The 25,077-nt window shown below is 51.9% G+C and overlaps 2 protein-coding genes across 7 annotated transcripts in view; one reads left to right on the forward strand and one right to left on the reverse strand.

Moving 5' to 3' along the window:
* BRME1 (break repair meiotic recombinase recruitment factor 1) overlaps positions 1 to 8,764 on the reverse strand; it is a 22,000-nt gene extending 13,236 nt beyond the window's left edge. The window contains exons 1-6 of one of the 3 annotated variants that reach the window (XM_019664200.1): positions 8,669 to 8,764; positions 8,245 to 8,308; positions 7,630 to 7,681; positions 3,186 to 3,360; positions 681 to 762; positions 337 to 441 (exon numbers count right to left, since the gene is read on the reverse strand). In XM_019664200.1, the coding sequence (XP_019519745.1) occupies positions 337 to 441; positions 681 to 762; positions 3,186 to 3,360; positions 7,630 to 7,660 (393 nt within the window). In that variant the 5' untranslated portion in view covers positions 7,661 to 7,681; positions 8,245 to 8,308; positions 8,669 to 8,764. The other 2 variants (XM_019664201.1, XM_019664198.1) reach the window with 2 other exon arrangements.
* CC2D1A (coiled-coil and C2 domain containing 1A) lies at positions 8,750 to 24,949 on the forward strand. Of its 4 annotated transcripts, none has more exons than XM_019664196.1 (29): positions 8,750 to 9,061; positions 10,899 to 11,034; positions 12,459 to 12,571; positions 12,665 to 12,730; positions 13,009 to 13,143; positions 13,232 to 13,484; positions 16,878 to 17,002; positions 17,321 to 17,393; positions 17,564 to 17,635; positions 17,728 to 17,858; positions 17,937 to 18,009; positions 18,687 to 18,820; positions 19,194 to 19,302; positions 19,383 to 19,555; positions 20,204 to 20,326; positions 20,419 to 20,477; positions 20,568 to 20,684; positions 21,874 to 21,947; positions 22,024 to 22,082; positions 22,201 to 22,252; positions 22,336 to 22,435; positions 22,524 to 22,614; positions 22,936 to 23,073; positions 23,167 to 23,228; positions 23,779 to 23,842; positions 23,935 to 24,061; positions 24,136 to 24,212; positions 24,292 to 24,339; positions 24,429 to 24,949. In XM_019664196.1, the coding sequence occupies exons 1-29, from the start codon at positions 9,002 to 9,004 to the stop codon at positions 24,447 to 24,449; spliced, it is 2,865 nt and encodes a 954-aa protein (XP_019519741.1). In that variant the 5' UTR covers positions 8,750 to 9,001; the 3' UTR covers positions 24,450 to 24,949. The 4 variants fall into 4 exon arrangements, with proteins under 4 accessions (XP_019519741.1, XP_019519740.1, XP_019519742.1 ...); XM_019664195.1 differs by having other exon boundaries at positions 19,197 to 19,302; positions 23,164 to 23,228; XM_019664194.1 differs by having other exon boundaries at positions 8,751 to 9,061; positions 23,164 to 23,228.
* Positions 24,950 to 25,077: the final 128 nt, after the last annotated feature.

Below are 25,077 nucleotides of genomic sequence, written 5' to 3' on the forward strand. Positions count from 1 at the left end.
AAAAAAAAAAAGCTTCTGAGAAGCAAAGGGGCTCAGAAACGGAATATGGGCTTCCTGTCTGAGTTTTACTCACTCTCAGGCAATGTGGGCAAGAGGGTGCAGGCCTTGAGTGCTTTGGTGCAGGCACAGCTGTCCTGAGCACCTCCCACAGGTCTGTGAGCTGCCTGCACAGCACCTGCAGTCCAGAGACATCTGTAGTACGAGGCACTAAAAATGCGGGTGTGGAAAGGTGCAGATCTGGCCATTGCCAGAAAACCAAGGTTCAACTCAGCTGCCAAGGCTAAGCCAAGAGGCTGCACATCTATAGGGCTCAGCCTGCCAACTTTAGGGTCTTACCAAGCTAAAGGCCCCACTTCCAAGGTCCTCTTCTTTTGTAGCTGCTTGTCTTGTCTCTGTCTTCTTGGGTTTTGCAAACTGGGGGACAAACCTCCCAAATGAGCTCTGTGAACCAGATACAACAAGAACAAAGCAACAATAACGATAACGAGAAATGCAGTCTTGAAAGAAACCAAACACCAAAACCGGTTTCTTTCTTGTAGTCTCAAACATGGCCTTTGCCCTCCCTCTCCAGGGTACACTCTTACCAGCCCCTGTTGGCCCTGAGGATGAATGGAAACAGGAACTCCAGCTTAAGAAGGCAGTGTCTTTTGCACATAAGCAAGGCTACAAAACAGACTCACCTGGGAAGAAGGAAAAGGAATTGGCTCCTTTTCTGGTTGTCCAAGGAGTCTGGAGGGAGCTCCTATTTCCTTATCTGGGGAACTGAGTGGAGAAAAACAAAACAGGCTCTGGAATCCTCCAAGGTTGTCAATGGGTGTAGTGGGACAGAGAAGGAAGTCCAAAGACAAAGTAGTGCTCAGAATCTCCTGGAAAGGGGGCCCTGAAGCACCTGGTGAGAGAGAGTAGGATGGAGGAGGGGAGCAGTGCCCTGGGGAACATCTGACTCTAAGGGTGAGGATTCCCAAATCTATTGCAGAATCCAAGCTTCCTGCTCTGGCAGCCCTTTACCTTTATAACCCCAGGAATTGGCTCCTGAAGAAAGAACGAGAATTCTCATTTGAACTGACACTCCAGCCCCCAGCTCTGCACATTCTAAAAAAGGGAAGTTGCAGATATGCGAAACACAGTGGCTTAAAAAACTGGTGTCTTCACAATTGCCAAAATGTGGAAGCAACCAAGATGGCCTTTAGTGGCTCAATGGATAAATAAACCGTGGTACATCCAGACAATGGAATATTATTCAGTGCTAAAAAGAAATGAGCTATCAAGCCATGAAAAGACACGGAGGAAACTTAAATGCTTATTACTAAAAGAAGCCAATCTGAAAAGGCCACATACTGTATGATTCCAACTATATGACATTCTGGAAAAGGCAAACTATGGGGACAGTAAAAAGATCAGTGGCTGCCAGGGGCAGGGGGAGAGATGAAAAGGCTAGGATTTTTAGGGCAGTGAAACTACTCTGTATGAGACTATAATGATGGATACATGTGATTATACATTTGTCCAAACCCACAGGATGTACAATACCAAGTGTGAACTCTAAGGTAAACTATGGAATTTGGGTGATTATGATATGTCAATATAGGTTGATCTTTGCTAAAAAAAAAAAAATAATAAAAAAAGGACCCATTCTGATGAGTGATGGTGATAATGGGGAGGCTATGCATGTGTGAGGACAAGGAGTACGTGGGAAAGTGCTGTATCTCCCACTTGTGAACCTAAAACTATTCTAAAAAATCAAATCTTTAAAAAAACACTGGTGAGGTTATGATTATATTTAAATAAATGTGAATATGTATGTTGTAAAAAAAATAAAGACCAAAATCTGGAACTAAAATTTCATGATTTAAAAACTTTAGAAATGCAACAGGATAAAACATGAAGATATGCTAATGGGCTTGAATTGTGCCAGGGGAGGTTATGGAGACAGAATAAGTCTAGATGCTGCTAGCAAGAGTCTGTTAGAAAATTTTAATTGGGATGGGTTGTTTGGGTGGCTTCTGAGTGCTGGCAAGATTTCATTTCTCAACATAAATGTGTTAAGCTTGTTTGCTTTATGATTTTTTTCTATTATATTCTGTGCACAGGGTGTTTCTTAATAATATATTTAAAAAACAAAAACAAAATGGCGGGAACCTGTTTCTGTGGCTTCTGACTATTCTTATGAACACAAATGGCAGGTTGGATAGTGGCTGCGACCTCATCAGTCCTGTTGGCCTCTCCAGGGTTGAGGAGCAGAGTGGCATTGTCATGTCTGGGAAAACGGCTTAGGTGTGACATGTGGTCCCTCTCACAGAGCAGGGCTGCCTTAAGTCCTAAGACTGCAATGACCTGAGATCAGACACATACATCCCTGCACCCCCCGAAAACAGTTGTCAGTCCACAATTTTTACTCAGAAAATTTGGTAGTCCAATCCATGACACCTTCTTTGAAGGCTTCAGGGAGCAGGAAACTGCCTTCTCCTAATTCACAATAACCCTTTCTACTTTGCTATAGTTACATGTGGTTTAACCCTGTGGACAGACTAAACTGTTCTCCTTTCCTTCTTTTTCCCCACCTGCTTAATTATATTATTTCCTGGAAAAAAAATAAGGGAACTGGGAAACCATAGTTGTTAAGAGCACAGGAGCAAGACACAGCTAGAATCTCAGCCTGCCTCGCACCAGCTCAGTGGCCTTGGGCAAGTCATTTGATCTCTCGAAGACTCAGAGTCCTCATCTCTCAAATGGGGATAAAAACCTACTTCACAGTGCCAAGAGACTGAATGGGCTGATATGTGTAAGGTGTTTGTTATTAGCACTCTGCCTACCATATAATGATTCTCTTTTATGGGTTATTATTTCACAGACCTACTCCTTTGGTACCTTCTTGATCAAGAAGGAATGTAGGATAAATATGGATTTGATCAGCAGACAGGACAAGTTGCATTCTATAACTAAGTGGCCTTGAAAAATTCAAGGTTTTCCATGCCTGTGATTAAAATATCAACCTTTCTTGATATAGGGTCCCAGGAGGAAAGCTTTGAGAAGCACAATCCAAAGGCCCTGAGTCCCTTGGGGGGAGGCATGGCACTGGATGGGTCATGTTGGCCCCCTTCCTTTTGCACCCTCCTGTTCACTGGGCTGCTGCGCTGTGCCCACTGTCAATAGGGAAGCTTGCTGAAATGTTCTGAGCCACCTACCTGGAGGCCGCCTGTCCTGGTTCCTCCCCACTCTGCTCTGCAGAGGGAGCAGGTCCTGACCTGCCTTCCGACTCTTCAGAGTGATGCAAAGGGCCCAACTCGGAACTCTGGGGGACCCCATCAGAGTCTCTGAGCCTTGGGTTCTTTGGGGGTTTCAGAAGATGGATTCCTTCTCCTGGTTTAAAGACAAAGAAAGAAAAAGGGATAGGGGATGCCAGGAGCACGCACTGCCATGACAGACAATCAGACCTGCAGGGCTACTTCTGCAATGAGAGCAGGTTTATTCCAAGGACAGGAAACCCCTGCTCTGATTCTTGCCTGGAGAGCGAGAGATAGGACAGAACCTCATCCAGGTTCTATCATTTATGTTCTATCATTAAAAGTCTATGGAATTCAAAGGCTTTTTATCTATGGACTGGTCATGACTGAGGCCAAATCCTGAGGTGGCCTGGCCTGGCTTCAAACCACGAGACGAACTGGCCCAGTCTACTATCTCTCTGGGGAAGTGGTGAGAGGTGTGTGCTGACTTTTTTTGGTCTCGGCTGATACATCCCTGCAGAGAGACCATTCCCAGACTTCTCTATAGAGCATCCCTTTCAGGCCCATGCAATTTTATTCACTTCATAGCTTTTCTGCAGTTATCGATGTACTGGGTCATCTGTCTCCTTCACCGCAACCTGCTCCATGCAGGGAGAGGCCTCATCCATCTCACTCTCTGCTGAGACTCAAGCGCCTAGAAGAGCATCTAGTACACTGTCAGTGCTCAATAAATACTTGATAGATGACTGAATAAACATGTGTAGATCACTTCCCGGGAAATGCAGATACAACTAAATTATGTACCACTCTAGTTTTCCATGACTCCTGAAGAATAGCCATCCTGGGAAAACTGAGACCCAATGTCATTAAGTGCTAAGGAAGTGATGTCTTAGCTGCCAATTGGTCCCTTGTATCTAAGCAATACCTTTCCCATCACTAAGAGCAATTTAGAGCCTAAAGGTGTTTATTAACATCTATTTTTCGGATGAAAGAAACTCCCTTACACAGAAATTGCCAATAGTGGCTGGCTTGTGAGACCTCCCCAAATCTGGCCCCAATGGAATAATTTATTCAATGATAAAATAATAAGGATTGACTCTTGGGCCAGCCAAGTGGTACATTGGTTAGGAGTTGGCTTGGGACTCCAGCTCTGAGCAGCAGGACCCCAGTTCAGATCCCACATGAGGGCCACTGACGCTGTGCCCTCTACAGCTAAGATGGTGAACAACAGCTCGACCTGGATCTGGGCTGCCATGAGGCGCCAGCTTAGGCTGCAGTGGGGCTGGCTGGCAGCTGGCGTGCGCTTTCATGAGCTGCCGTGAGCAGCTATCCAATGGCCGGCGACCGATCTGCCTCACCCAGGGAAGAGTGCAATGATAATACCAACATGGGCTGGTGAAGCAATGTCCTCCACAACTAGACCGAAGAACAAAAAGGACAGGAACTTGTCTGTTCCCCTTCCCCGATTCCCCAATGCTGTTCCCCTCCCCCAATTCCCCAATAAAAATCTTAAAAAATAAATAAAATAGGGCCGGCCGAGTGGCGCGTTGGTTAAGAACTGGCTTGGGATGCCAGAGGGCCCCGGTTCGGATCCCACATATGAGGGCCAGTGACACTGCCCTCTACAGCTAAGATGCTGAACAACAGCTCAACCTGGAGCTGGGCTGCTGTGAGTCGCCAGCGACAGCGTAGGCTGCAGCCCCAGTGGCAGTGGGTTGCCATGGGCTACCGTGTGCAGCCAGCAGCCAGCGTGAGCGGCCAGCAGCCGCAGTGAGCGGCCATCCAGAAGCCGGCGACTGATCTGCCTCGCCCGGGAAGAGCGCAATGATGGTGCCAACTTGGGCCAGTGAAGCAACGTCCTCCACAACTAGACTGAAGAACAAAAAGACAGCAACTTGTCTGTTCCCCTCCCCCAATTCCCCAACGCTGTTCCCATCCCCCCAATTCCCCAATAAAATCTTTTAAAAAATAAATAAATAAATAAAAATAAAAAAATAAAATAAAATAAGGGTTGACTCTAGTGAGTTCCATGCCAGACACTCTCCTAAGAACTTAGGTGTGTTATGACAAAACTTTGAAGTAGGGTCCTGTGGTTATTCCCATCTTACAGACGATAAAGCCGAGGCACATGCAGGATAGTCTGCGCACTTAAGTGTACTTCAGCATTTGTTGAGCAGCTACTATGTACAGTGCTGCTGACCAGGTAGTGAGGACAAAAGGACAAACCAGATCCAAGCCTGATCTTCCTGGAGTTCCTTATACACCATGAAATAAACCCATTGAATAAGCTCCCTCCCTTTCCTCCTAACACCAGTGCTGAGGGTCCTCCTCAGCATTTATTCAGCTGTTTGTGTTCCACTAGGCCACAGCGACTTTCCTGTAATTTCTTCTAATTCTGTCAGTTATGGTTCACGTGTGCCCATTCTGAACTCTAACTCACTGCTGTGTATTTGATTAGCTCTCTCTGTGAGAATCATTTTTCTTTTTCCCTTGACTAGACCTTGAGGGCAGGAACTAAGTCTGCTGAAACCTTTGCTCTCGTCCTTGACCTGCCTCCTAGCCCTCCCTCAGGTGCCCACCCCAGCACTGCACCCAGAGTGAAGCTCCAATGAGTTTCTTACACAAACACATTCCCACCTGTGGTCTGCCAGAAAAGATAAAATGTAGCAGCTTCGTTTATTTGGTTTCTTAAGATGCCCAAACACTAGCTTGCTTTGCTAATGGACATTTGTACCAAGCAAAAAGCAAAAATATCAACAGAGGCAAAGAGCCTCCCATTTCCTTCCTGTGATCTGTCCCCACAGGACTAATTTAAGAAAAACTAAGGCAGAACCTTGTGTTCAACACCAAAGGCCAAAGATGTTGGGAGGGAAAGGGCTTCTTTCACCACCTGCCAGAATCATCTTCCTCTCTCTCCACCCCATCCAGGACATACAGAAACAGCTGTCCGGGGCCAGCCCAGGGGTCTACTGAACTGGGGAGTCCACTGCCAAGAGAGGCCCCAAATGACTTGCTGTGGGTGGGCCTGGCTGTCCCCAGCTTCCCCCTCCAAGGTCAGCTAAATTCCTGTATCTCCAAGCAGCCTGTTGCTCATCTCTACACAAAATATTTTCGATCTGTTGATCATTTATTTTCAGTCCCACATTTTGGGGGAAAAAATGAGTGTTACTCTGTAAGTTCATTAAGCACTAAGTAAAGAAGTCACTAATCAACTTTTAAGACGTTTGACTTACCTTAGACAACAGACAAGGTAATGGAGCTATACTATGCAATACTGTTTTTTTTTTCTTTTTGAACGAGGAAATTCTATGTGTATATGGACAAGTACAGACAGTCTCAATACACCACGAAGTGATGATTCTATTTTTCCAAAAAACCCACTATATTTGTGTATACACAGAAAAAGTTTGGAAGAAGTAGTGTACTCAGGTTCATCCTGGGTGTTTTTTTTAATAGTGTACTATATGATTGATCCTCGTCCTGTGGCTGTGATGGGTGTTAACATTAGGGGAAGGGTACAAAGAACTCTGAACTATTTTTGTAACTTTTCTGTAAGCCCAAGATTATTTCAAAATGAAAAGTTGGGTTTTTGTTTTTTTTAAGTCTGGAAGGACAATCATAATGGCAACATATACTTGTGTACTACCTAGAGTTTCCTCTCAGTGCTTTACAAATACTAATCCACATGTGAGCTCTAGGACATGGCTCTCAGCCTGGGCACTGGGACATTACTGACATGTGGGGTTGGATCATTCTGTGTTGTGGGTACTGTCCTGTGCATTCTATGATTTTGAACAGATTCCTGGCCTATACCCACTAGATGCCAATACGCCCCCCCACCCCCGCCCCCCCAAAAAACCAGCAACTGTGAAAACCAAAAATGTCTCTAGACATTGTCAAATATCCTCTGGAGGGCAAATTCCTCCCCCCACCAGGTTGCGAATCACTGAGAGGTACTCTTATTATCCCTTATTTACAGAAGGAGGACAGGAGACACAGAGTAAGTCATCTGCCATCACACAGTGAGCAGCAGAGCTGGGAGGAAACAGGTTTTTGATTCGAGAATGAAGCACTTAGCCACACACCAGATGGCCTTGCAGCATGTCAAGCTCTATTCAGTGGTGGCCTCTGAGAGTGGGCCTGCATGGGGGCTGTACCCCATCGCGAAGCCTGAGGGCATTCCCTTGGTTGTGGGATCCCACCAGAGGCTGGACAAAGCACCACAAGGCTTTCACTTTCTACTTTATGCACTTCTCCAGAATTTATAGTTTTCCTATTAGCAGGTATGAAATAATTTTTTAAAGGAGCCTGGTGTGATCATGTTAGCATTTCTGCAATAAATAAGCCCAGGTTCCTCTTAAGAGCAGAAGCAGCAATAAAGACATCAATTTGAACATCCAGATACCTGAGGTCCGAAGCTTCTTCCTCTTACTCATTTTATCCCTCCCTTGAGAAATCTGAAAATGAGCAAAATACCATCATTACAAGAAGTCCCTGTCTCCGGGTACAGACCTAGTGATATTGGCTAAGGGCAGAAGCCCCCCCACCCCCACCTCAACCCATCTGGCTGCCCTGAGGGGTCAGTTGGGCCCCAAGAGGATACAGGGTGGGAGTCACAGCGACTTTGGGCCATGGCTGTTTAAGAACTCAAACCTCCTTCATGCTGCAGAGAGCAAAATGGGAATTGCCCATCTTCTGCCCAGAATCTGAGAATGCACAGGCAGGGGTAGAGCAGGGGTGTCTTCCGTGGGAAGCGTTGGGGACGCTGGCTGTGGTCCCGAAGTTGGGAGTAGCCTGTGTGAAGCTCCTCCCTCCAGGCTGGGTTCTCCGGGACCCTTCCAGGGACATTTTGAGAGAACAATGGGGGCCCTTCGGGGTCATGTTGGGGCTTTAGAAGGGCCACCTAGGGCACTTCAAAAAAGTCAGGGGCCCTTCGGGGGATGCCAGGGGCCTTGAAGAAACAGGAGTCACCAAAGAGCAATTTCTTCCAGCCTTGGTGGCCGGACAAGCCCAAACCGACCTGGGCCAGAGAAGTTGTCGCGGTCCCTTTGTCCTTATCAAGAACTAGGTAGGTCTGCCTGGAGCTGTTGGGGAATAATTCGGTTAAATTATTTGCGTGAAATATTTTGGAGAAAATAAAAGGTAAGTTGGCCCCTCATGGAGGCCGGGCCGGCCCAGGAGCTAGAGCTGAAGGGCTGGAAGTCCGAAGGCCCAAGCGCTGTGGTCTGGCTTCCAGTGGCCAGGTCCACGCTAACCCGACCCCAGCCACCAAAACGTGAGAACTGCCCAGGCCTGGACCACCAGGTGAGGCCGCAGCTCGTAGGTGGCCGCGGAACGCAGTAAACGCGACGCCGCCGCAGCCCTCACACCTGCGCGCTCTCTCTTTCCCGCTCACTGCGACACCCAACCGCGCGCATGCGCGACGCCAGGGTGGCCACTCATACCTGCGCACGCCTCCGACTCTTTCCCTACCACCGGCGGCACCCTCCACCGCCCCGCAGTGCGCACGCGCTTTGCGCACTGTCTGCCGGGAGTTGTAGTTTCAATGCGGCGGGCCCGGCAAGTCCAGTGGCCTCGCTCCGGTGCCGCGGCCCGCGAGCGACGAGGCGGAAGTAGGGCGGCCACCCCAGGGACCGAGGGCGTGGGGCTGGCGATCGCCGGGCGCCGGCGAGGGGCGCGGGGCTTCGGAAGGGCGCGTGCGCGGCGATAGGGCCCGGGGGAGGAGAAAGGGCAACGCCAGGCGAGGGAGCCGGTGGTCCGGGGATCTTGTCTGCAAGATGCACAAGAGGAAGGGAATCCCGGGCCCTCCCGGCCAGGGCGCCGCTGCCGCCCGCCAGGTGAGTCTCTATCCTCCCACCCCACCCCCGGCCCCGCCGAGGGAACCATCCCCACCCAAGTCATACATTCAGGGGAGGGCCCCACCCCCTAGGGGAACCCGATCTCCACCCCCAGGTAAGCCCCGGCCCCCGCCCCCCAGGGGAGGTTCGATCCCCAAAGTGCGGCCTACTGGCCTTGGCTTCCCAACTCCTAGCGCATCGCCCCAGGTTCAGGGCCACCTGTTGCCGCAGCAGCTCCAGTAGGGGAGGGGAAGGCCTCAGCCTGGGCTGGGAAGGACAGTTACTGCTTTCCTGACTTGAGCACACTTTGAACCCTCGGGTCAGCCAGGCCAAGTCAGACTCTTTTTATCCCCATTGTACAGATGAGGACACTGAGGCCCAGAGAGATGACGACACTTGCTCAAGGTCATAGGAATTAACAGCTTGGCCAGAGCTAAGCGCAAATCCAGGGCTGCTGCCATGAACCCATAGGACTGCTACTGGGCCTCTTCTGTGGCCCCCATTTCCTCTTCCCCAGGCACTGTAAGAGTGATTTTTCTCAGCTTTGATGGAGGGAGCCCAGGCCATAGCTTGGTGCCAGGTGTTAGAGTCTGGCCAGCCTGAAGTTTCCTCCTGGCCTCTGCACATTGGATACTTGGCCTCACAGCTCTCAGCCTCAGTTTCTTCACCTATAAAATGGAGACCCTAAGAGTCCCTATGTCACAGGACAGTTGTGAAAATTCATTGGGATAGTTTATGGAAAGTGCTAGAACATAGCACTGGCTATGTTACTATCATCATTATTACTATTATAAGAACCCATACATAATTGCCAATATTTGGCCATTTTTGATCCACAGAAAGGGCGATTTTGTATAATTCAACCTGATATTATCACATCATGATGGGTCATTAACCAGGATAGGATGGGAAGACAGGTCTGTTACATGGCAAGGAACCCCACTTTCAATGTCTGTGTTACTCTCAGGGCTTCTATTTGCTCTTGAGGCCACCAACTTTTTTTTTTTTTTCCAAGATTTTATTGGGGAATTGGGGGAGGGGAACAGCTTTGGGGAAATGGGGGAGGGGAACAGACATGTTGCTGTCCTTTTGTTCTTCAGTCTAGTTGTGGAGGACTTCACTTCATTGGCCCATGTTGGTATTATCATTGCACTCTTCCCTGCTGAGGCAGATCGGTCACCAGCCACTGGACAGCCGCTCACAGGGGCTCTTGGCAGCTCACAGTAGCTTACGGGAGCCCACTGCAGCTCCACTGCAGCCTACAACGCTGCCAGCGACCCATGGCAGCCCAGCTCCAGGTCAAGCTGTTGTTCACCATCTTAGCTGTAGAGGGCGCAGCGTCACTGGCCCACATGTGGGATCCGAACTGGGGCCCTGTTCGGGTGTCTCTAGCCAACAGGTGTCTCTAGCCAACTGTTAACCAAGGCGCCACTCGACTGGCCCTAGGCTACCAACCTTCTTGCATGGCCCCCTCTGCTGAGGATGCTGGAAGGAAAAATCCAGGTGTTCAGAGTGGCTGTGCTTTGGGCAGAGTGTGTGGCCTGCTTTCCCCACTGCACTCAGCAAACAGCGCATCACAGGTGCGGGCTCAGGACAGGGAGCTGGGTCTCCCTGCCTGCCCTTTGTCCCATGTTGATCTATGCCAGAGGGCCTGGCCTATCTTGGCATACCTGTTGCATTCTGGGCCTGTTCTAGCCTCCTGGCACTCCCAGGGAAATGGCTTTCCCCAGGAGGCCTGGGTTCTCTTCATCCTGAGGGGACTCTGGGTCCATCGTGGCTGCTTCTGGCAAGGTGGGGTGCATCCCAAGGTCTGACTGGACTCTTGCTGTTCCCGCAGCTGGGCCTGCTGGTTGATCTATCCTCGGATGGCCTGATGATCCCTGAGGATGGAGTTAACAATGAGGAACTGGAGGCCGAGTTCTTGGCTTTGGTGGGGGGCCAGCCCCAAGCCCTGGAGAAGCTCAAAGGCAAAGGTGAGATCAAACCACCCTGGAACATTTCCTCAGCCCCCTCTATGGGCAGGGTTCAGAGATGGGTGCTGGGGAGATGGAGGAAAGGAGACAGAAAAGGTCCCTGCCCTCCTGGAAATCCACGGTCTGGGTTAAAGGTTAAGTGATCAACCCCAGACCCAGAGTGACTGTTCGAATCCCAACTCTACCTCTTACTGGCTGTGATTTGAGTCCTAGCACCTGTGTGGACTCCAGTTTTCCCATCTGTAAAATGGGAACAACCCACAGTTACATCACAGGAGCTAATCTTCTAGTGTTCATAAAGGACCTGGTTAGTTGTGCAACCCGCTGTCCTGTGATCAGGGCTGGGATAGTTAAGAACAGAGCGATGGGAGAGACCTGTGAGCTGGGGCGGGATTTCCGGAGGAGGCACCCATGATGGATAGTGCCATGTGAAGAGTTGGGGAACACTTCTGGGAGGGGTCACAGCATATGCAAAGGCCCTGGGAGAAATGGCAGGAGGCAGCGGGCAAACGGAGCCTTTATACTTTTCAGCTAATGTAGTTGATCCTCATTATTCACAGATTCCGTATTTGTGAATTCACCTACTGGCTAAAATTTATTTGTAACTCCAAATCAATACATGCAACTCTTTTGCAGTCATTTTTGGACATGCACAGAGCCATAAAAAGTTTGAGTCACCCAACTTGCCCAACATCCACAGTGGGAAAGTTCCAGAGCCAAAGTGTGAACCTGGGCTCGATAAGGAAAGGATGAGGGTGGCGAGGTCTTCTGGGGAGTGGGATCACTGCCTGAGGACAGTGGGATGCCATGGAAGGGCCTGGAGGGAGACATACTGCCCCACTGCCTGCTACACTATTCTTGGGGGCTGTGGGTGACCAGGATGGGAGGCTGGGGACTCTTTTTTTTTTTTTTAAAGATTGTATTGGGGAATTGGAGGGAGGGGAACAGCATTGGGGAATCGGGGAAGGGGAACAGACAGGTAGACAAATTGCTGTTTTGTTCTTCAGTCTAGTTGTGGAGGACGTCGCTTCACTGGCCCATGTTGGTATTATCATTGCGCTCTTCCCGGGTGAGGCAATTGGTCGCCTGTCATTGGTCGGCCACTCACAGCAGCTCCCGGTAGCTCACACCAGCTACCAGCCGCTCACGCTGACTGCCAGCCACTCACTTAGCTCACGGCAGCCCAATGCAGCCCTGCTGCAGCCTACGCCGTTGCCGGGGACTCACAGCAGCCCAGCTCCAGGTCGAGCTGTTGTTCAGCATCTTAGCTGTAGAGGGTGAGCGTCACTGGCCCTCAATGTGGGATCCAAACCGCAGCCCTACTGCTCAGAGCTGGGCTCTTAACCAGCTGAGCCACTCGGCCGGCCCGAGGCTGGGGACTCTTGAAGAATCTTGGTCCACCTGGTGCCTCCCCCTGCCACCAGGTCCCCTGCCCATGGAGGCCATTGAGAAGATGGCCAGCTTGTGCATGAAAGACCTGGATGAGGATGAGGAGGGAACCGATGAGGAGGATGTGGAGGCTGATGATGACTTGCTGGTGAGTGTCTGGGATGGGGCAGGAGGCCTTCCCTACCATTGTTGCCTCATCCATTGGGCCCTCACACAGACCTGTGACTTTGTGTCCCTACAGGCAGAATTAAATGAGGTCCTTGAGGAGGAGCAGAAGACTTTGGAGTCTCACCCTCCTGTGACCCAGGTATACCTCCGACAGCCCTGCTCCCTACAGCCCAGGGTTCAAGGCCCTCCCTTGCCTTTCTCAGCCATGCAACCTTAGGCAGATGACTGGACACCTCAGAGCCCCAGTTCCCCAGTAGGGAAAGGGGATGATAAATTCTGTGCCACCAGAGTGGGGGCAACTGGCCTACATGAGACATGCCTGGTGTGCAGTAGACCCTCAACCAAGGACACCTTCAGGTATCTTAGGCCAAGTTGGGTCATCAGCCACCCACACTGTTCCCCTGGCCCCTCCTGCAGCCGAAGGCCACAGCCCCCAGCCCAGGGATGGAGGCCACCTTGCAAGAGAGGCTGGCTCTTTACCAGACAGCGATCGAAAGTGCTAGGCAAGCCGGAGATGGCGCGAAGATACGGCGCTATGACCGGGGACTTAAGGTGAGCGGGCAGACGGGAGAGTGCCGGGACCCCATAACTGCACTCAGCTCCGGGCTTCTCTGAAACCCACATTTACACTTTCTCCCAGACACTTGAAAACCTGCTGGCCTCTATCCGGAAGGGCAATGCCATTGATGAAGAGGACATCCCACCACCTGTTGCCATAGGGAAGGGCTCAGCGGCCACTCCCAGCCACACTCCTGTACTTACCCCACCAGCTTCTGTGAACCTGCCAGCTCCACAACCCAGGATCACAGTGGAGGGTCCTCCTACTGTCCCAGCCTCATCTTTGGGCTTGGCTAAGCCCCAGCTGCCCCTGGCAAAGCCCCAGTTGCCCCCAGGTAGGCCAAGGGCAGGGGTGGGCTGACAGCATGTTGGGGGATATATTCAGTGGTTGTCCTCTCTGTTGGGGCGCAGGCCCTGTACTGATTAACACTCCTCCACTTCCCAGGTTTGCATGCCCCCCGAGTTCATTATTAATATCTTTTTTTTTTGTGGTGGTAAAATATATATAACATAACATTTTCCATTTTTCAGTGTGTAATTGAGTGGCATGTAGTACATTCACAATGTTGTACAACTGTCACCTCTATTTCCCAAACTTCACCCCAAACAGAAACTCTGTCCCCATTAAACACCAACTCCCCCTCCCCCTCCCCCAACCCATAGTAATGTATTTTAGTTACAAATGTATTTGTCCTTTTGTGTCTGGCTTCCTTCACTTAGCATAACATTGTAGTCTGTGTCAGAACTCTGGTTCCTTTTTAGGACTGAGTAACATTCCCACATATAGAGTTTTAAATGAATAATTTTCAAGCTGTCAGCTTATCTGTCTTTTCTCCTAAAACTCACCTGTCTGGAGGATGCATCTACCCAGAGGTTTACCTTCCTAACCTCCTCTCTTTGGTCACCCTCCTCCCACTGTAGAAAAGGAGTACCCACCCCTCTCCCTTCTAGAATCTGAACTCTGGGCTCTGTTCCAGGGACAAACGCTCCCCGGTGGGAACCAATGAGATGACATAAAAGGCCGATCTGGGGGTGAGAATGTGGACACCGGATCTCTAAATCCTTCTGCAGCCAGGCTGGCCTGTAAGCCATTGTTTTCGGCAAAGTTCAAGAAGGACGGTTGGAAATCATCACCTGAAATTCTTGGCCAAAACTACCCCAAATTTTTCATGCTGCCATTTTTTGGCATATAGCTTGGCAAGGATACAGAGAATTGTGTAACGTCATAATTACAAGACTCCGTCTCTTCCTATCTATACATATTTATTAGTGTGAAGCAGGTTTCTCTACACTTTAAAAAAAGGAAAAAGGAAAGTAGGAAAGGAATAAGTGGAGAAATAGTAGCTAAATGTGAGGAGGTGGACCCAACCTCCACACAGTCTTCAGGGGCTGCCCACCCACCCACTCGGCCCCCATGCACCTGGACAATGTGCTCATGCATGGGAGCCTTCCGTTGTTACCCTTTGGTCTTAGCCCAGGCTGTGACCACACAGTATTGCTCCATCCACTTCCAGCAAGAGGTGCCTTGCCGATAAAATTTTACTCTTGATATGTAAAAGTTATTTATTAGAAAGCTTGAGATATTTAGGCTTTGCTCAATTACGTACTAAATATAATTGTTACAATAATTCAACCCCAGAAGAAAATTTTTTAAGACCGAGACTTGCAATGACAGAAGATAAAACCAGTCAAATGTCAAGGTGCTTTGCGTCAACCTGCAGACACCTTCTCAAGCAAATACCCCCAAACTTACAGCAGTGGGTCCAGTTGTCAGTCTGAAAAAGTACAACGCAGGCTGTTTCCCAGGTGTTTCTAGGATTTGTGGATAGTAGGTAGTGTATCCATTATGCTTTGCTCTTTTATACCAACAATGGTACTTGTTATTTTGAATTTAGAAATACTTCTTTTGAAAATGTGTTACGCATATTATCTAAAACTGTAACTAACATACTATTTAAAAAGTGGTTTAATCCTCTGTTTCCCAACTTTGCTGATACACCACATAAATGTATTTTGGTTGCAAATGTGTGATAGGGTGGTCAAAAAAAGGCTTTCAAGGGCCCACATAGATAGATCATGATAGGATAAAATTCTGTGGGGGATGTGGATAGAAATAAGAGGCGGAGATGTGAAATTCCCAACTGTTAAAAGTGAACCCTGGGAAATATTTTACAAGTAAATGTTGGTATATACTCAAAAGAATCAAAAGCAGGGACACAGAGATATTTGTACACCCATCTCCTAGCAGCATTATTCACAGTAACTAAAAGGTAGAAGTGACCCAAGTGTCTATTGATGAATGAATGGATAAACAAAATAGTATATCTATACAATGGAACATTATTCAGCCTTAAAAAGGAAGGCCATTCTGGGCCGGCCGAGTGGCGCATTGGTTAAGAGCTGGCTTGGGACGCCAGAGGGCCCCGGTTCAGATCCCACATATGAGGGCCAGTGACACTGCCCTCTACAGCTAAGATGCTGAACAACAGCTCAACCTGGAGCTGGGCTGCAGTGAGTCCCCGGCGACGGTGTAGGCTGCAGCCCCTGCTGCAGTGGGTTGCCATGGGCTACCGTATGTAGCCAGCAGCCAGCGTGAGCGGCCAGCAGCCACTGTGAGCGGCCGTCCAGAAGCCGGCGACTGATCTGCCTCGCCCGGGAAGAGCACAATGATGGTGCCAACTTGGGCCAGTGAAGCAACGTCCTCCACAACTAGACTGAAGAACAAAAGGACAGCAACTTGTCTGTTCCCCTTCCCCCAATTCCCCAGCACTGTTCCCATCCCTCAATTCCCCAATTTTAAAAAAAAAAATCTTTAAAAAAGAAAGGACATTCTGACACCTGCTACAATGTGGATGAACCTTGAGGATGTTATGCTAGATGAAATAAGCCAGTCACAAAAGAACAAATACTGTATGATTTCACTTAACGTGAGGTCCCTAGAGAGTCACATTCATAGACAGAAAGGAGAATGGTGGGTGCCAGGGGTTGAGGGAGGGGGGATAGGTAGTCAGTGTTTAATGGGGACAGAGGTTCAATTTGGGAAGATGAAAAATGTTCTATGGATGGATGGTGATGGTAGCTGCACAACAATGTGAATGTACTACCAAACGCCACTAAACTGAACACTTAAAGATAGTGAATTTTACCTTTTATGTATTTTGCCATATTAAAGAAAAATTAAACAAGAGTATTGGTGATTTTCCAATTACCATGGTAGTAAACTACATTAGATTTAAAAGAGTGGTGTGATGGTTTTCTTTTTCAGATGTCAATTCTTGCAAGACACTTGGAATGACAACCTTGGCCACTTTTGAAACTTAAGATGAGAAATTTTAGATGTCAACTTAAAAATGCATAAGGAGAGCCGGCCGAGTGGCTCGGTTGGTTAAGAGCTCGCTCAAGAGTGTGAGCTCTGAGCAACAGCAGTTCGATTCCCGGCCCGAGCTGAGCAGCCGCTGAGCTGCCAACAGGTGGCAGGATGGCTCAGCTTAAAAAAAAAATGCATAAGAATACATAATATTTTCCAAAAAATTTTTGGGAGGCAAAACAGCAGAGGCTCCAGAGCTTCCCAGGCCTGAGCTGAGTCCCCACCACGCATTCTTCAGGTTGTGTGACTTTGGGGAGACAGCATCCCCTCTCTGAGGCTTAGTTGTCACATCTATAAAATGGGATTAAGAGCAGTCTCTGTTGTGAGAATAGAAATGGTTTGTACGCTGTTTCCCCTCCAGGTCCCTGCAGCACTGGCCCCCTGGCCCAGTTGCAGAGCCGCCAACGCGAGTACAAGCTGGCTGCCCTCCATGCCAAGCAGCAGGGAGATACCTCTGCCGCCGCCAGATACTTCCGTGTGGCCAAGGTGTGTCTAGACTGATGGACAGGGTTGGACGGACAGGACAGGATGCTTCCAGCATTGCACAGTGGCAAAGAACATGGGCTGTGAAGTCACATAGACCTAAATTTGAATCCCGGCATGGTCACTCCCTAGGTGTCATTGGCTGCACTTCTTGAAGCCTCAGTTTATCTTTTCTATGAAATGGGCCTAAGTGTTGAGCAAGATGGTGCAAAGGAAAGGGCAGAGCTGGGAGTCCTCTGTCACATGGCAGGCCATGGAGGCTCCTCACAGGGTCCTGGCTCCAGCTGCAGCCTCCTGCCCTGATCTCCTTCCTTCTCACAGAGCTTTGATGCTGTCTTGGAGGCCCTGAGCCGGGGGGAGCCTGTGGACCTGTCGCGCTTGCCCCCTCCACCTGGTGAGCACTGCACCTACCCATCCTCTAGGACTTTTGGAGGCTTCCACTGACGTCTTCCTGATGCTGACACCCACTTTGGTCAGGCCTGGGGACCTGCTCAGGCCACACGGGCCTGGGGGTGGGGTGGCCATAAGCAAGCCCCTCAATGCACTGGACTTCTCTGTCCCCAGATCAGCTGCCCGCAGACTCACCATCACCACCACCACAGCCTCTGACTTCTGCCACAGTGCCCTCCATGCCAGGTAGGCTCCTGGGACTCTGAATGGGCAGGCCAGGGCAAAACAGTCTCCCCTTCCAAAACTCTTAACCCTGTTCCCCACTTCATCTGGCTCAGAGGTTCCCCCATCCCCACGGACTCTCCTGGAGGCCCTGGAGCAGCGAATGGAGCGATACCAAGTGGCCGCGGCCCAGGCTAAAACCAAAGGGGACCAGCGGAAGGCTCGTATGCATGAACGTATTGTCAAGGTGCTTGGGGGCCGAGTGGGTGGGTGGCAGCCCCTGAAGACTGTGCCCAGGGAGCTCTAACACCTGTATGCCCCACAGCAATACCAAGATGCCATACGAGCCCACAAGGCTGGCCGAGCTGTGGATGTGACTGAGCTGCCAGTGCCCCCAGGTAGGCCCTGCCCCTACCCTATCCCTCCAGCCTCTGAGCCTTTGCAAGTGCTAGTCCTCCTGACTATCCAGACTCAGGGAGCTGATTGCTACACATTTAGGAATTCTGTAAGCTTGTTAGACGATGGGTAGCTTAAAATCAGTCACAACGGGAGTGTTTACTCCATGGAAATTGGCAAACACTAAAAATCGGGGTTTTATTTGAAGAGCCTGTCGACCAGCCCACTGCTCTCTGATCCCTCCATTTCTTCTTTGTTTGACTTCTCCTTCCTAGTCATCAGCTCTCAGCTTTACAGATACTTACTCAGTCTCCCATCAGCCCCCCAGTGGGTTGGAGGTGTCGTCTGGGTCTTTTCAGTTACCTGTGCATCCCCGCTAAGAGCAATGACTTCCCTGTACTTTGGTCCCCTGGAAGTCCCCTCAGGCCCAGGACTGTCCCTTGTGCCCAGCAGAGCACCTTAGAGTTTGGTCAAGGCCCGGGGTCCGATGGGAGGAGCCAAGAGACAGGAGGGAGGTTCCGCGTGGTGTGGGGTGTCTCTACCGAACCGCCAGCAGCTTTTTCCTGCATTTAAAGTAGATTCAAAGGCCCAAGGCTCTTTTGCGGGGGGAGGAAACCACGTCTCCACCATAATGGTGTGGGACCCCTCCTTCCTGACTGGGCCCTGACTGGCCGCATAGGCTTTCCCCCCATCCAGGGCCTGGAGGCCTCCGAGCCCAATCCGCCGAGCCTGGTGGGGGTCCTGGAGACTGCCATGAAGCTGGCCAACCAGGATGAAGGCCCAGAGGATGAAGAGGATGACGAGCCTAAGAAGGTGTGAGGGCCCGGGGGCAAGGCCTTGGGGTGAGGCAGGAAGTCGCAGTGAAGGAAAGCCTGACAGTTCTGGTGTTGAGCCAGCAAGAACCAGCCTCATGTCCTGGTCCTGCCACTTCCTGGCTGTGTGGCCATGGGCAGGATATTTTGTCCTCTGAGCCTCAGTCTCCTCATCTGTAAAGTAGGCATAGTCATAGTCCCTGCTTCCCAGGGCTGTTGCAGAGCTTTAATGAGAACACAACTGTATGTGGTGTTTGGTGCTGAGGAAACAGAAACTAAGATGGTCACTGTCGTCAGTGTCAGGCCCTGACCATTTGAAGAGTGGCCTCATCACAGGTGCTGAGAAAGCTCTGAACTTCCTCTCTGTCCCTCAGCAGCCCAATAGCCCGGTGGCCCCCATGGTTCAACCCAAGGCTGCAAAGGCACCCCAGCCAGGATCTACCCCAGCAGCCAAAACAGCCCCCAAAGGCACATCCACCAGAGGTAGGTGCCCCTCCCGGCCCTGGCTGCCCATCGCCTGGCCATGGGCTGGGCAGCACCTGCTGATGCCCCTGTGCCCATAGCCCAGCAGCAGCTGGCCTTCCTGGAGGGCCGGAAGAAGCAGCTCCTGCAGGCTGCATTGCGAGCCAAGCAGAAGAACGACATGGAGGGTGCCAAGATGCACCTGCGCCAGGCCAAGGGGCTGGAGCCCATGCTGGAGGCCTCCCGCAACGGGCTACCTGTGGACATCGCCAAGGTGAGCCCCCTAGGCCTGCTGGACCTTCCCAGGCACCTGCCCACTGGGCTCTGGCCACTTAGCAGCCATGTGGCTTGGAGTATATTAGGGTATAGGTTGAGCTCCTGTAACAAATAGGCCCCTTCCAAGACTGGCTAAACAAGACAGATTTTTATGTTTCTTGCATGCAACAGTCAGGGTACTCTGGGCTTTGAAAGATAAAGCCCTCCAGAGCCCAGGTTCTTTAAGTGGATCACTGATCTGTCTGCATCCCACCTGTGGGAAGCCGTGAGGGAGAAAAAGGGCAGGTTAAGCAGTTTTCCTCTAAAGGAAGTGACGTGGATTAGCCATCACTTCTGCTCGCCTCCCACTGAGCTGCAACGGAGGCTGGAACATGTACTCTCTTGTGGGGCTGCTGTGTGCCCAGCCAGACTTCCATTACTAGGGAAGAGGGAATGGATCAGATTTGGGGGAAACAGTTAACAAATTCTGCCATTTTGAGCAGGACCATCCACTTCTCTCTGAGTGTTATTTTTCTCCTTGGGAAAGAAGAAAGAGCAGGGGCAGAGGACAGAGTGGTGGTCAGGGAAGGCCTCTCTAAGGAGGGGTGACATTTCTGCAAAGCCCTGGGTGGAGCCGCTCATTGCTGACAAGCAGACCCCTCCTCAGGTGCCGCCCGCCCCTGTCAACAAGGACGATTTCGCCCTGGTTCAGCGACCTGGCCCTGGGCTATCTCAGGAGTCTGCCCGGCGCTATGGTGAACTCACCAAGCTCATAAGGCAGCAGCATGAGGTGAGGGGGTCCCCAGCCTGGGTCAGTATGCCTACCCCAGAGTCATGCCCCTCCCCCCCCAAGCCTCCCCTCACTGTCTTCTACCTCCCCAGATGTGCCTGAACCACTCTAACCAGTTCACTCACCTGGGCAACATCGCTGAAACCAGCAAGTAAGTGCCCCCATGCCCACCTCTGCCAGATGTGTGCACCCCCAGCCACCTCTGGGACCAGGGACCTGAACAGGGTTCTCTCGCCGGCAGATTTGAGAAACTGGCAGAGGACTGTAAGCGGAGCATGGAGACTCTGAAGCAGGCTTTCGCCCGGGGTCTCCCCACACCCACTGCCCGCTTTGAGCAAAGAACCTTCAGTATCATCAAGTAAGGCCCCGATGGTCCCTGGCCCAGATCCCCTTTTGAGGAGGGATTTGCCCTCCCCAGAAGCGGGCAGACGACTTGCCTCTGGAGGAGAATTTGGGTTGGTGGTGGGAGTACAGCATGTGTAAGGGTCCTGAGGCAGGCATGCGGTGCAAGTGAAGGATAGCAAGTGAAGGGGCATTGGTAGTGACACATTTAGAAATGGGAAAGGTCTAGTAAGTGCATTCCTGCCCTGCGGGATGGTGGTTGTTGGTTCTGCTCCACTTAAGTCTTCCCACACCCTGGGGAGTTGGGATCATATTTCCCACTTACAGATGAGGTTACGTACAGCCCCTGGGGTAACCTAGGATAGCCACCTAGGAAAACCCACACCGTTTTCTCTGGCTCCCCCATATCTGCATGGCCTGGCTCCCCATGACTGTCTCTCTACTCATTGTCCCCACTTTGCTCGTCTCCTGCCACACAGGCCTCTTTCTGGTTCCTTGGATGCACCAAGTATGTTCCCATTTCGGGCCTTTGCCCCAATGGTTCCCCTCCCCAGGTTCTCTTCCCCAGGTTTCCATGTAGCAGCCCCTTCTTGACATCAGGAATCACCTATGATGTCACCTCCACTGAGAGGCCCTCCCTGACCATCCTGTCTAAAGCAACCCCTCCTGAGTATATATACTTCAGTATCCCCCTTATTTTAATTCTCTGCAGAGTTGCTTTGTTTTTTTTTTCTGTTTATATATTGGGTTATCAGAAAAGTCATGACGTATTTTTTCTATGTTTTTCGTTGCAAAAATGTTTTATGACTTTTCCGACAGCCCAATATTTGTGGGTCATCTGTCCACCCAGCCAGCTCAGGCTCCATGAGCACAGAGACAGGGTCTCCCTCATGTACTTCTATTATCCCCAGCCATGAGGCCACTGGCTGGCACGTAGTAAGGGCTTAAGGAATGTCAGTGAAGAGAAGGTCCCACAGCAGCAAGGCCACTGTCTGGCGCAAAGTAGGTAGTAAATCAGTATGTGCGGGCTGAAGAAAGGGCCCAAAAGTTAGCCAGTGGCAGAACTGGACAGAACTCTAGTTTGTGGAGCCGAGATACCCCCAAAGGCCATCAGGGGGTTTGTTCCCTGCCCCCACCGAGGGAAAAGGAGGCGGGCAGGCAGTGGGGCTGAGGTGCCTCTGTCTCCCCACCTGCCTTTCCGGAAGGATCTTCCCCGACCTCAGCAGCAATGACATGCTCCTGTTCATCGTGAAGGGCATCAGCTTGCCCACGCCCCCAGGTGAGGGGGCGCCAGGCAGGGGTCAGGGCTGTGGGGGTCACCTCTCGGCCCAGCCCTGACCCTTGTTTGCCCACAGGGCTGTCTCCCGGTGACCTGGATGTCTTCGTTCGGTTCGACTTCCCCTATCCCAATGTGGTATGTGGAGAGCTGAAGAGAGATGGGTTCAAACCCCATCAGGCTAGGGAATGGACCGGGCAGGGGTCCCAGGCCAGGCCCCAGCCCCTGAGCTTTCATGTCTCCTGTCTGGTCCCAGGAAGAAGCTCAGAAAGACAAGACCAGCGTGATCAAGAACACAGACTCCCCTGGTGCGACATGGGCTGTAGGTACCCCCACCCCTGTGGAAAGAACACGAGACCAGAGCCTGACCCCTCCTTCCTTCCCCGGGCAGAGTTCAAGGAGCAGTTCAAACTATGCATCAACCGCAGCCATCGAGGCTTCCGAAGGGCCATCCAGACTAAAGGCATCAAGTTCGAAGTGGTGCACAAGGGGTGAGTTGGGCAGGGGGCAGGCACTGTATGGGCTTGGGGAGGGGGAGCTGCCCTGGGTCAACCATCCTTTTTCCCCTCATACACACAGCGGGCTGTTCAAAACTGACCGGGTCCTGGGCACAGCCCAGCTGAAGCTGGATACCCTGGAGACAGCATGCGAGGTCCGGGAGATCCTTGAGGTGAGATGGACATTCATCTCAATGTTCCAGCATGGCTGTGTCACTCGTTAACAAGGCTTCTCTGCTGAGAAGTCCTGAGCACCTGCCCTGAGCCTCTCCAAGGTTCCCACTGCTGACCCAGCCCCTCCCCTGGGAATCTCAGACCACCCCACTCGCAGCCCTAAATACTCCCAGCACCCTGCTCCATTATGACCAGTTGGTGTCTCAGTCATACCCATGGGCTCATACTTTGGAAATCATCCTGGTTCTCCCTGATCCCAGCCGTGGGCCTTCATTCAGCCGCTGCCTACTTTTCAGTAACCGCCCTTCACTCCCAACCAGGTACTGGATGGTCGCCGGCCCACTGGGGGGCGGCTGGAGGTGATGGTCCGGATTCGAGAGCCACTGACAGCCCAGCAATTGGAGACAACGACTGAGAGGTGGCTGGTCATTGACCCTGTGCCAGCAGCTGTGCCCACAGTGAGACCACTCCCACCCAGCAGCAACCCTAGGGAGGGAGGCTTGGTTCAAGGGGGCCAAGATTCATGATACTGGTTCTGTCCTTTGAAGCAGGTTGCTGGGCCCAAAGGGAAGGCCCCTCCTGTGCCTGCCCCTACGAGGGAACCAGGAAACAGGTGAGTGGCTGGGCCAGGCCACGCTGGAAGGAAACCCTCTTCACATCTCAGCCCTTCCTAGATAATTTCCCTTCAGGCACAAATTGGAACGTGTCCTTTCCCTGCTTCCAAACCTTTCGTGGCTCCCCTTCTCCTGGAGGACCCAGTTTAAACTCCTCAGCTTGATATTTACCTTTTTTGATCTGACCATTGTCAATATACCCACCCTCCTCTCTCTCCACTTGCTCCTGTCGGTTCATGGCTACACCTAGTTTTCACTGTCCTCTGGGCTTCTCTGATAGCATGCCCGGAGTACCTCTATTTTCACACTTTCTCCCTGTTCCACTGCTCAACTCTGACTCCTGTGGGTCCCAAATTGGCTGGTGCCTCCTCCAGGAAGCCCTCCTTGACTGCCTGGCATTGCAGTTGCCTGGGTGTACGGCCATCGTCATCACCAGGTTGTGTTGGGCCTGGCTTGTCTCTGACTGTTCCCCAGTGCCCAGCGTGTCAAATTAATGGGGTCAAGGATGGGGGATGCTTGCAGTCCCTCATCCTTATCCCCACCCCGTAGATCCACCCGGCCACTGCATAGCCTCAGTGTGCTGGCCTTTGACCAAGAGCGTCTAGAACGGAAGGTGAGTGCCCACCCACTGGGCTCAGTGGGGCAGGATTGGGGGGCGCTGCAGGCTCAGGCAGGTCCCTCACAGCCTCCCCTGCACCCCCCCAGATCCTGTCCCTCAGGCAGGCACGGCGGCCAGTACCCCCGGAGGTAGCCCAGCAGTACCAAGACATCATGCAACGCAGCCAGTGGCAGAGGGCCCAGCTGGAGCAGGGGGGCCCAGGCATCCGGAGGGGTAGGGACTCGGGGACAGGCATGTGGGGGAGGGGTGGTGGCAGTGGCCCCGTCCTAACCCCCACTCCCCCTCAGAATACATGGCCCAGCTGGAACGTCAGCTGCAGTTCTACACAGAGGCCGCCCGGCGCCTGGGCAATGATGGCAGCAGGGTGAGCCGGGCAAGGTCCTGGTGGGTACTGGGGGGCTAGGGCTGCCGGACTGCCCACTGACCACCCATTGGACCCCCAGGAAGCTGCAAAGGAGGCACTCTATAGGCGGAACCTGGTTGAGAATGAGGTGAGCGGCTCAGGTGTTGGGGTTGGAGGGCGGGCAGCTGTGGCCAAGCCCGCCCCCCCTCCCCCTGATCCCAGCGTCCTCTCCTACAGCTGCAGCGGCTCCGTAGGTGAGGGGTCAGTGGGGTTTGTGGCCCCTGGAGATAGGGGAGCAGGCCTGAGGCCCCGGCGCTGGGAGGAGCTGACACAGCTGCGGTCTCAGACCAGACAAGCAGACAATCAGCAGACAATCAGCTCTGGATGGATGCATCCCCTGCTGGGCCAACCCAGCCTACCTGGAGCCTCCCTGGCAGTGGGCGTCGGGGAAGGAGCCCTCCCCTCGCCCAGGCCTGGCTCCGTGGGCCTCGGAGAGTCCTGTTTGCACAGCCCAGGGGTATCCAGCCCCTGGCCTGCCCCAGAGGTGGGAGGGTGGCTAGGACCAAGCCCCAAGGGCCCCTGCAAGCACTTTACTTCCTGTCCCTCCCTAGCCTTAACCCTGAATCCCACCCATACCCCAAAGAAGCCTCTGAGGCCAGCCAGAGCCTGGCTGACTCCCCAGGGGGGTGCCCTGGATTAGCTGGGCCCCAGGGTTGACACATGGAATAAACAGCCAGGGCCACACCCGGCTCACTTGGTCCTGCCTTTGTTTCTTGCTCTCGGTGGCTGGGCTGGGTCTCACCTCACGCACACCCTCCCCCAGGTTAGTAGAAGGGGAGGTACCTGTAAGAGGAGCAGGCTGGGGGAGGCAGTGTCTGTGAAAGAC

The sequence above is a fragment of the Hipposideros armiger genome, unplaced genomic scaffold (genome assembly GCF_001890085.2).
Source record: "Hipposideros armiger isolate ML-2016 unplaced genomic scaffold, ASM189008v1 scaffold_417, whole genome shotgun sequence".
Lineage (NCBI taxonomy): Eukaryota > Metazoa > Chordata > Mammalia > Chiroptera > Hipposideridae > Hipposideros > Hipposideros armiger.

Coding starts and splice junctions, on each gene's coding strand:
- CC2D1A (XM_019664194.1), top strand. CDS start 9,002: ATGCACAAGAGGAAGGGAATCCCGGGCCCTCCCGGCCAGGGCGCCGCT. Junction 20,478..20,567: donor AACATCGCTGAAACCAGCAA/GTAAGTGCCCCC, acceptor TCTCGCCGGCAG/ATTTGAGAAACTGGCAGAGG. Junction 23,843..23,934: donor AAGAGCGTCTAGAACGGAAG/GTGAGTGCCCAC, acceptor GCACCCCCCCAG/ATCCTGTCCCTCAGGCAGGC.